This window comes from Gasterosteus aculeatus, chromosome 4, assembly GCF_964276395.1.
Source record: "Gasterosteus aculeatus chromosome 4, fGasAcu3.hap1.1, whole genome shotgun sequence".
Taxonomy (NCBI): domain Eukaryota; kingdom Metazoa; phylum Chordata; class Actinopteri; order Perciformes; family Gasterosteidae; genus Gasterosteus; species Gasterosteus aculeatus.
In genome coordinates this window covers 28,756,907-28,766,550 of record NC_135691.1, presented here as the reverse complement: position 1 = coordinate 28,766,550, position 9,644 = coordinate 28,756,907, and the positions used below count along the sequence as shown (strand labels likewise).

Here is a 9,644-nt window from a genome sequence, read left to right as displayed (position 1 = left end):
CGTGTATCTAAAATGATTGCAGGTGTTTCCATAATGGGCCACCGTGCACATTAGCAGGAAGCTGAAAGCCGAGCAGCGAAATATAATTCAGCCATCATCGTTTGAATGTGACAAGCAGATCTGTGCTTTTCCTGCCGTGAAAGGTCTGGAAAAAGGTCTATTTACTGGCTCTTTCTTGAATGCCATGTACACACACTTACACTTACCAATCAGTCCGTTTTGTTCAGAATGGCTTTAGAATCAGGGTGACACCGCATGCATGTGGAGGTGGCTTTTCAATAAATACTTTTGTTCACAAGGCGAGGAATGAAACTGCCTGTGTCCAGCTGTTCACCTGAAAGGCAGTAGCGACTTTAAAGAGCCATAAATGACAGTATCACACAGTAGTAAGAACTGCAAATATCTGCGTAGAAAGTACTCAGATGGTGGAAAATTCAGTTAAAGATCAGTGCAACAGGTTCTACAGCATACAGGCAAGGCTATAATGGAATAATCATATAGCAAGTTGGTCAACTTCTGCATCTGCAGAACGAATGGAAGCAATACCTGTAGCTCGCTCAGTATACCAATCCTTCTTTAAACAGCTTGAAAACACTTTCATATTTTCAAATCTATTTTTTAGTCATGTCATCTATGGTAACGGCTGCATACGTCTCTCGATTGTGACACACCGCAATGTACTCTTATGTGCGGAAAGACAAATTAAAGACAGAAGTGGACTTTTTATGTGGGTGCACGCATTTGGGCTTTAAGCAAACCCCACTAGTTTCCTGCATCAAAGTCTAGCCTAAAAGAGACTACTCACCTGTTCAAAAGCATCATCATCATCATCAAAACGATCATTGAGACAACAGGTTAGCTACAGGGGGCACTGAACCGCATGAACAAAAGCAAGTTGACCTATAAACTGCAGAAAACTTTGCCCCCTGCAGCTTTTTCGACATGTGTCTTCCCAGGCCTTTAATTCTAACAATCAAGTCCCCCTTTCAGTCATACGTCCGAATTTTGAGGCAAAACCTTCACACTGCACACACAAAAGTAGTGAGCGTGTGATTGTTACCATATTGCTTTGTATTCACTCCTTCCTTTCCGCTCTCAGTCTGCATTTTGTTCTGCGCCACAGAAATCCAAATGTCAAAGCGTTCATGGCAACATGAGCAATCATAAGGCATTTAGCAGCACTGAAGTCTCATGTTTCGTTTTCGCCATTACTAGTTGTTCTTGACTTGATTCCTCCCTCAAGACGCATTCGGGAAGAGGTGCAGATTCATTTACAAAGGATGTCTGGGGACAAAAGATATTTTAAGCTCCATAACAGAATACATTTTGAAAAGAGCATGAGCACTTTCATATTATGAGCACAGCAGTTAAATAACAGTGGTGTGCTGCAGTGGATGTGGCAAGCAACAGTGTAGATACATAATAACCATAACTCATTTTGAAGAGTAGCTACATGTGTGATTAAAGCGCGTACATTTTGAAGTTATGGGTTTGATTCATCCTAACATGGCAAATCCCCTTTTCCCGCCTCACTGGGGTAAATACCACTCTTATTTCGTGTATGTCAGTGTACAACATAAGCCTGAGAATCGGTTGCTGCTGCCCTCACCGCTCCGGGTCGGTGGCTCCGTTTCTCCAAGCAGCAGTCACTCGCGCAACAACACTAGAGAATAACGCCAGCTGACATTCCGTGCGTTGACGGGGAAAATTGTGGAAACGCCAGGAATGAAATGGGTTCCCGCAGCAACAGTTCAGAAAAGGCAACGACTGAGGAGGGAGACGTTTACGGACGTTTTGCGCTCGTCAAAGCTGGGATTTTAGGTTTGGTTTTTCTTCTTGCAACATGTGGCAATATTTTTTTCTTGTGCATACTTTGGAAGAGGCGAAAAAGAAACACAAAGACCCAGCTGTTCCTTCTACACCTGTGCCTGGCAGATCTGGTGGTCGCTTTTTTCCAAGTCTTGCCGCAGTTTCTCATGGAAATTACGCACCGGTTCCGAGGCACTGACTTTCTGTGCCGGTTGGTGAAATACTTGCAGGTGGTCGGGATGTTTGCCTCCACGTACATGATAGTGGCCATGACCATAGACCGGTACCATGCGGTTTGTAGACCGATGGTTTCCTTCTTGAAGGGCTCGTTTAGGAGGTACCTCTCCATAGGGGCGGCGTGGCTAATCTCGCTCGCCTTCAGCGCTGCACAAATCTCCATCTTCTCTCTGCAGGAGGTGGAGGAGAACCAGTACGAATGCTGGGCTACATTCATCGAACCGTGGGGGAGCCGGATCTACATCACCTGGATCACCATGTCGGTGTTTGTCATCCCCGCAGTCATCGTGCTCTACTGCCAAATACGAATATGCACAACCATCTACTTCAACATGAAGAGAAAGGCGCTGCAGGCAGTGCGCGCAGGCACCAAGGGGGTGTCCAAGGGGGTCTCCAGCGCCATGCTGAAGACTGTCAAAATGACATTTGTTATTATCATGACATACACAGTGTGTTGGAGCCCATTCTTTGTTGTCCAGTTGTGGTCGGCGTGGAGCCCCAGCAGCACGCCTACTCAAGGTTTGTCAAAGTGAGGACCAGAGGCGCCTTTGACGTGTTTAATGCCACCGTGATTCAGGCCCAAGAGATAACTGTAACCAAGTGTTTGTTTCAACTCTTTCTCTATCTCACAGGCCCAGTGTTTGCCATCATTATGCTGCTGGCCAGCCTCAACAGCTGCACCAACCCGTGGATTTATCTCTACTACAGCTGAAGAAAAACCTCATGCACCATTGCAGACGATCCATATCAAAAGGTCATTTAAGATACACCCCCCACGCCTGGCGAACTCAACATTAACTTTGTGTTAAGCCTATATGTTGTTGTCTTAATCTGACTAGATATGTGTCTGCATGAGTACTGCCAGTTAATGTTTGATGTCATGAATAAAACACCAGTCATGCATGAAAGAAGGGAACACATTTTTTATGAAATTAGCTAAGATACGGTACATGACGCATACCGGAACATGTCGACTTTCCCAGACGACCCGCCCGTTGTACAGTGTCTTCTTTTTAGTGCTGAATCTTACTGAAAAAAACCCAAACATTTTAGACCTAAAGCTTTTCTCTCTACACGTGTGCACGGACATGTATGATACATGTTCAGAATATGTCAACGACTATCTCTTCCTTCTGCTTTTTAAAAATACGTTATATATTACATTACAGGTCATTTAGCAGACGCTTTTATCCAAAGCGACTTACATTACACTTTAAACCCATGGCTTTTTCACATTTTTGCCCGGGGAGCAATTAGGGGTTTGGTGTCTTGCTCAGGGACACTTCGACATGGAACATGGGGCAGCCTGGAATCAAACCACCAACCTTGTGCTTCCCAGCACACCTTCTCTAACCCCTGCGCTATGACGACCCCTTATTGCATTGATTGCAGGTTTTTTTAACATGACAGTTTCATTTCATAGTGCTTTGTTAATTGATTCTTTTACATTGCCATAGCTTTGAATGGAAATGTGTGATATTAACAAAGCCAAACAAACTTGCAAATTAGGTACATGTCTGAATTGTCATCACTGTGCATTAGGGAGACTAATGCATGTTCGCCTTTTCTGCCGAAATGCAAAGCAGCGTGATTAAGGCCGTTTCAGTTCAAAAAGCCATTATCTTAATCTTCGCCACGGGCCCAGTAATTCTTCACTAGGAATCGTCACCTTGCAAATCTGTTCAAATGATGCAAAACACCAGAGACATTTAAAATTGCACTTCACAAACGCACGTGTGCAATCATTTATTTGGATTCCACCCCTTCCTCTGCCTCTCAATGCCTTTTAAAACCCCTGCATGTGCTCACAAGCAGATAAAGGTATGCAGCATTTTTTTAGCCTAAATAATTGATGATTTAAAGTTGATTAAAAAAAAAAAATACAATGTCTTAACAGTCACATCCACTGTTCCAGCTATTCTCTGAGCAGGCCGGCTACAGTGCAGAGACCGCCGACGGCTCGCTCTGGAATGCTACATCCAATAGGAATACGTACCTAATTTGGTCAAAAAACTATGACGGCTAATAGAGCCCTGGGGTAGAAATGTGGCAGATAAATCCTGCAACAACTACGTGCTCCTGTCATTGTGGGGGTTTAAAACAACCAAAAGGGGACATAGTGGCCACAAACAGCCCCTGTTAGGAAACACATTTATCATTCTACAACAAATTAAATCCATCATTGACTTTTCTCTAAAAGCAGAACATCTCACAGAATAAGTGGCCGGTATGGGCGATGATGACATCACAGAATTCAAACGAGCCTCTGCTGGCATGGACATGAACCCAAGTGAATGACAAGGAGAGCAGCAACAGACGTCTGAATGGGTTTGTTCGAGTCGAGCATTGATTTGATGCGAATTTACACAGCAAGCAGCAACAACAACAACAACCCCCCCCCCCCCCCCAAGTAAAACACAGCGCTCGTGAGCTGTAAATGATGGTATTAAATAGGTCTCAAGCATACTTCATGGTAAGGGTTAATACGTTATAATGCATTGACCACACCTGACGTCCGTGTCATATCAACAGTACATATATAAATATATAGGAGTGATGCGTAGCAACAAGCCATGAATCGATGAAGATTCGAAACGCTTCCTGTGAGGACGATCCTCCAGTGCCGCCGTGTGGACGAAAACTGAATCGTTTTCTCACCGCAGACATGGCAGAAGCACAGTTGTGACAAATAACAAAAGACAGCTCTGTTCTATATAAGAACCTCAATAAGCCATGACAGTGTGACATACAAACACAGCTTGATGAAAGACAGACCTAATTCATTTTAATCTCTTTGCACCTTTTTCCACAAAAAGTCATTTTTTTGCTGCAAAAAAGGGCTTATCGACGTATGAACAAGAGAAATGCAGAACAAAGCGTTAAGGAGAGCTTTGAAAGACTCTGCTGCTGTGGGACATTGCAGCAAGTGACTCAATGGCAACAAATCCCTGCACATCCACAATCTCATTTCACAGTACCTAGCTTGAAAAATCCTCATACAATCAACATTGATGATATATAATCCTCCAAAATCTTCTGCTTCGCTTTAAATACAACACTGTCTCTCTTCAGGAGCGCTACCTCCGTCTCCAGAGCATGGATTTTGGTTAAGGTCCTCTCCTCTCTGTGGTCCAGTTCCAAGATCTTTGCATGCAAACTCAAGATCTTACGCCAAAGCTCCTCTTTGTCCGTGTCCGATCTGCAGTACGAGTGCTCGCAAAGGGAAATGTGCTCCCGCTCGCAGGGCCCCGTCCGCTCCGAAAAGCAGGCCTCCGGCTCGCCCTCGACCATTTGCACCGGGACGAAGCTATAAGTCTGACCCAGCGCTGCTTTGAGCGCTGACGCCTGGGCACTCTCCTCTCCGTCCGACAGGAGACCCAGTGACTCGCAGCACAAGACGGTCACAGTGGATTCAGCCTGGTCCTGAGGACGGGCATCGCTGCATGGGGACAGTGCAAGGTAGGACACCGTTGGTCTTCTACTATCACCTGGTAAGTCACAAGGAGCAGTGCGCATCTCTGAAAGATCTGACTGACCGGCGATCGCAGACACTGGAGGCAGTTCAAACCCCATCTCTGCAGCTTCGGCAGCAATGCTGTTCGGGGTGCAGGGCTGGACATTTTTACATGATCCGCTAAAAACCAGCGGCCTCTTGCTGAGAGGAGAGTCGATGTCAAAGGTCAAGGGTTTGGCCTTGGGGCTTCTTTTAATGCGTGTAACCTTTTCCTCGGCATCCTAAATCAGGGGGGAAAAAATGGATCTAGTCAATCACAAGCAATGCAAAATAACACAAAATGAAGTTTAGGCTTGTTGCACACCAAACACTTGAAGTCTGAAGCACCTTGGAGTTTCCAGAAAGGGAAAGTTGACATTTAATTTATGCTCTTTGTCTTTCAGGAAACACTACACAATATCAGTGAGTTGGCCCAGAGACAAGTTTGTGTTGTGCAGCAAGCTCTTACTGTACGATAGAACCGTGTTGGGAGACATGGAACGAGACAAATGCATACATCCTCAGCGCAGAGGAACATGGTGGGGATGGCCGTGTTCTTTAGGTAGCGGATGCCCCATCGAACATCGAAGCAGTCCTCTGTGAAATGCTCGCTGCACAGGTACTGATGTCGACTCGGAGTCCACTCCCCCCGCTTCATGTTGTCCACCCATTTCTGAAGCCTGGGCTTGTCTTGCAAAGGAAACCTTTTGGGGTGCAGGGCAAATGAAAGGGACGGTTTGAAAAAGACTTTGCTCCTTGTTTCTACATCAGTTGACACTTGGAAGTGTTACTGTCATGTTACAATAATGGCATGTCCGTTGCATGCATGCATGCCATTATTGTCAACTTCCCGATGCCTCTTGAACCAAAATTATATTTCTTTTGGCGATTCAGAGGATAATAAATAAGCGGCAATTGCAGCAACAAACACACACTCGGAACCATGTGAAACATAAATCAGCTAAGTTAACTTACGGGTAGAAGCTAATTCTTTTGTTGTCTTGTCTAGATGCAGTTCCCCCGCGGTTTCTGCAAACTTTCACAGCGCAGTACCGCGGCATATCTGCAGGGAAACTACATGAAAACGCCTTTTAAAAATACACGTTTGTCGATTATCTTTTTACGCCAACAAGCTCGTAAACGGGCACTTCCGGGTTTGCTGTGCTAAGAGCGGATATGACGTAGCTTAACACGGTAACATTAGTTCACGTAAAATATAGGACGACAAGGTGTTGCGCAACGACGAAGAAGAAATCAAGTCACGTAACGCTACATGTCTAATTTAGGGATTTATCTATTCATAACAGACCACAAAAAGGAAAACGTATGAATTAATATATAACGTTAATACATTTACTCGGTTCAACAAACAAGACAGGCAACGTGACAGCTATCACGACAAACCGATAATAATGACATATCTAATTTGAGCATTCATCAAATTTTTCTAAAAAAGACAAGCATCAATGTATTAAACATACCAACTATATAAAGTACGGGGCTGTAGTGTTAGGTTTACTACACTCAATAATGCCGAAATAATAGTAAGTAAGTAAAGCAAAGACGGAAGTAGGTGCATTCAACCCTCTTGTTCCGCTTGTATTCTTTGTAGAAACTCCCAACTCCCCACGTGCGCACTATTTCCACCAATCACAGTTCCACGAGTCATCGTGGTGAGAAATGGACCAATAGCGTGGCGAGTCGTGGTGTTATTGCTCAGGAATGCAGCTCGTCAACCATCGCTAGCTATCCGTGTTCCTCAGTTGGAGCTGTCGGCGGCTGATAGAAGTATCCCCCCCCCCCCCCCCCCAGGCCGTACGTCACCTCGTCCTCAGGTAAACCCTCTTTTTCACGATACACATTAACGTTGTTTTGTCATGGGTAGTTTATGTCCTACTGAGCACTAACAGCATATTAGCATAGACAAGCTGATGGAAGAACATAAACAGTTCTCTGTTAACGAACGTTAGCTAGCGACGTTACGTAACGTTAACAATGGTACAGAACCTGTATGCTGGCTGTTTTACTTAAAATAGTTGGATGATCAAGTTTCAACCCGCTTTTAAAGTCACCCACGGCTCTGATCGACCCGTCCATCTCTCTCTCCCTCTCTCTCTACAGCACGTAAAGCTACAGTATGGCCACCGTGCAGTCGGCGTTGGTGCTCGCCGTGCATGTTTTGTTGATCTCCGAGTTCATCCTGGCCAAGAGGGACTACTACGACGTGCTGGGGGTCCCCAGAGACGCCACCGAACGCCTGATTAAAAAGGCTTTCCATAAGCTGGCCCTGAAGTACCATCCTGACAGAAACAAGGGCCCCGACGCAGAGTCCAAGTTCAGGGAGATAGCAGAAGGTGAGTGAGTCAGTGGTTTTCCAAAAACAACATTGATTTCAAAATGTCAACCATTCAATATGTCCACCCCAGGTGCATAACTACGGTTTTTACAGTCAACAGTGTTTAAACTGACTTAATAAGACTTCTCGTTCTGCAATAGATAGATAATCAAAGTAGCACTACAGAACTCAAGATTGAACTGAAAAAACGCTCTCACACCTTTGCGATGCAGTGTCATGGCAACCATGTGATGTGTCTGTGTCTCACCCAGCGTACGAGACGCTGTCTGATGACAAGAGGAGGCGAGAGTACGACCAGTTCGGCCACGGGCCGTCGCCTGGGGAGGGCCACAGAGGAGGAGGAAGAGGTGACTACAACTTCAACCAGCACTACCAGTCCTTCAACTTCGATGACCTTTTCAAAGACGCCGACACTTTTGGTCAACACCGACACCATTTTCACTCCCAAAATCACGCTCACCACCAGGGACACTTTGACGGGCACTTCCAGGCCCACAGGGAGGCTATGAACAGACAGAAGAGACAGTTTCAGCAGGGGGGCTTCGGTGGGGGGCTCTTTGATGACATGTTTGAGGACTTGGAGAAGATGTTCTCCTTTAACGCACACGGCTCCAGGACCGACGGGAGGTTCCAGGGTTCTGGGAAGCAGCACTGCAGGACGGTGACCCAGCGCAGGGGCAACATGGTGACCACCTTCACTGACTGCTCCTGAGACGGCGCCCCGCGGAGCGCAGCCACTTTGGACACTTTAGGATTTATATTAGTTGAGGTTTTGGAATTGGATGCTAATTTATCACTCGGTGGGAAAGAGAACAGTGTCGCCTGGCTTTATGTAATTTTCTGCGTGTGATTTTGTCAGGAAAAAAAAATTCTCCCTTTACCAGCTGACGTGATAAAGGGCTGCTTTCAAGCAATAACTCACTCGAGTTGTTACCCATAGCACAGGCCATCATTTAGCTTTCCGGGTTTATTTTGTTTACGTAAAAAGGTACAATCTAGGTGTGGCCTAAGGTTAAAAGATTATTTTATTCCTTTATTTTCTTCGAGAGCAATTCAAGTTGTCACTGTAGCATTCGTTCTACAACTAATCAGGCCATACTATTATTGTGCTCACATTATATAAAAAAAACGGCTCATCCAAGCACAGTGTATTCAGGGTTGTAGCATTTTCTTAGTTTTTATTAATTATCCAGTGTTGCAAAAAAAAGGTGGATTGAAATCTATTATCCAGTATTTTTCTTCAAATTTAACTTCACATCCTGAAAAGTTGGCCACCATCAACTGTTACCTCGTTTTTGTCTCTTCCTACAGAGTTTCACCCACCTTCAGTCAGGGCAGGAGGTTAACATCAGTTCTGTGAAATATGCTGGTGAACTTCTGTTTTCTCTCAGCTGTTTTGTAACCAGTTGTTTGCACGGTTACAGAAAGCCTGGCGTCATAAACCAGCCCAGCTGAATGATATGAGAAGTTTCTGAAACTGATCATTATGTGCAATAATCGGCCTCTTTGCCCTTCATGTTGCCTATCTTTCATAGAGAGTGCTTAGTTGATGTCATTGTCTTATGTTCGCACTTTGTATTTGTGTGTGTGTGTGTGTGGCCTAAATTTGTTTGGTTGCATAATGTTTCGAGAATGAATAAAAATGTTTTAAAAGCAAAAGTCTGTGTTTTGTGCTGGGACCGGAAATGTGTTCCTAAGTAAATGTGTTTTACTGAGCATTAAATTGCATCAGGCTTTGCAGACTACACT

At 44.9% G+C, this 9,644-nt stretch overlaps 3 protein-coding genes across 4 annotated transcripts; 2 read left to right on the top strand and 1 right to left on the bottom strand.

Moving 5' to 3' along the window:
* The first annotated feature begins 1,660 nt into the window (after positions 1–1,660).
* avpr2l (arginine vasopressin receptor 2, like) lies at positions 1,661–2,954 on the top strand. Its single transcript, XM_040174516.2, has 2 exons — positions 1,661–2,565; positions 2,679–2,954. Exons 1-2 carry the CDS (start codon positions 1,731–1,733, stop codon positions 2,756–2,758), a joined length of 915 nt encoding a protein of 304 aa, XP_040030450.2. The 5' UTR covers positions 1,661–1,730; the 3' UTR covers positions 2,759–2,954.
* Positions 2,955–3,750: 796 nt separating this feature from the next.
* LOC120817996 (THAP domain-containing protein 5) lies at positions 3,751–7,155 on the bottom strand. Its single transcript, XM_040174715.2, has 3 exons — positions 6,515–7,155; positions 6,057–6,243; positions 3,751–5,781 (listed from the first exon to the last, which is right to left on the bottom strand). Exons 1-3 carry the CDS (start codon positions 6,598–6,600, stop codon positions 5,041–5,043), a joined length of 1,014 nt encoding a protein of 337 aa, XP_040030649.2. The 5' UTR covers positions 6,601–7,155; the 3' UTR covers positions 3,751–5,040.
* Positions 7,156–7,187: 32 nt separating this feature from the next.
* LOC120817997 (dnaJ homolog subfamily B member 9) lies at positions 7,188–9,554 on the top strand. 2 transcript variants are annotated; one of them, XM_040174716.2, is made up of 3 exons: positions 7,188–7,374; positions 7,661–7,893; positions 8,147–9,554. In XM_040174716.2, exons 2-3 carry the CDS (start codon positions 7,677–7,679, stop codon positions 8,605–8,607), a joined length of 678 nt encoding a protein of 225 aa, XP_040030650.2. In that variant the 5' UTR covers positions 7,188–7,374; positions 7,661–7,676; the 3' UTR covers positions 8,608–9,554. The 2 variants fall into 2 exon arrangements, with proteins under 2 accessions (XP_040030650.2, XP_077957928.1); XM_078101802.1 differs by lacking the exon at positions 7,188–7,374 and adding an exon at positions 7,391–7,537.
* Positions 9,555–9,644: the final 90 nt, after the last annotated feature.

Bases quoted from the DNA above. Each gene is read 5' to 3' on its own strand.
- LOC120817996 (XM_040174715.2), bottom strand. From the start codon at position 6,600: ATGCCGCGGTACTGCGCTGTGAAAGTTTGCAGAAACCGCGGGGGAACT. The intron at 6,244-6,514 runs GTAAGTTAACTT...GCACCCCAAAAG, and splicing joins AAAAGAATTAGCTTCTACCC to GTTTCCTTTGCAAGACAAGC. The intron at 5,782-6,056 runs GTATGCATTTGT...CCCCTGATTTAG, and splicing joins TGTTCCTCTGCGCTGAGGAT to GATGCCGAGGAAAAGGTTAC.
- avpr2l (XM_040174516.2), top strand. From the start codon at position 1,731: ATGGGTTCCCGCAGCAACAGTTCAGAAAAGGCAACGACTGAGGAGGGA. The intron at 2,566-2,678 runs GTTTGTCAAAGT...TCTATCTCACAG, and splicing joins CAGCAGCACGCCTACTCAAG to GCCCAGTGTTTGCCATCATT.
- LOC120817997 (XM_040174716.2), top strand. From the start codon at position 7,677: ATGGCCACCGTGCAGTCGGCGTTGGTGCTCGCCGTGCATGTTTTGTTG. The intron at 7,894-8,146 runs GTGAGTGAGTCA...TGTCTCACCCAG, and splicing joins GTTCAGGGAGATAGCAGAAG to CGTACGAGACGCTGTCTGAT.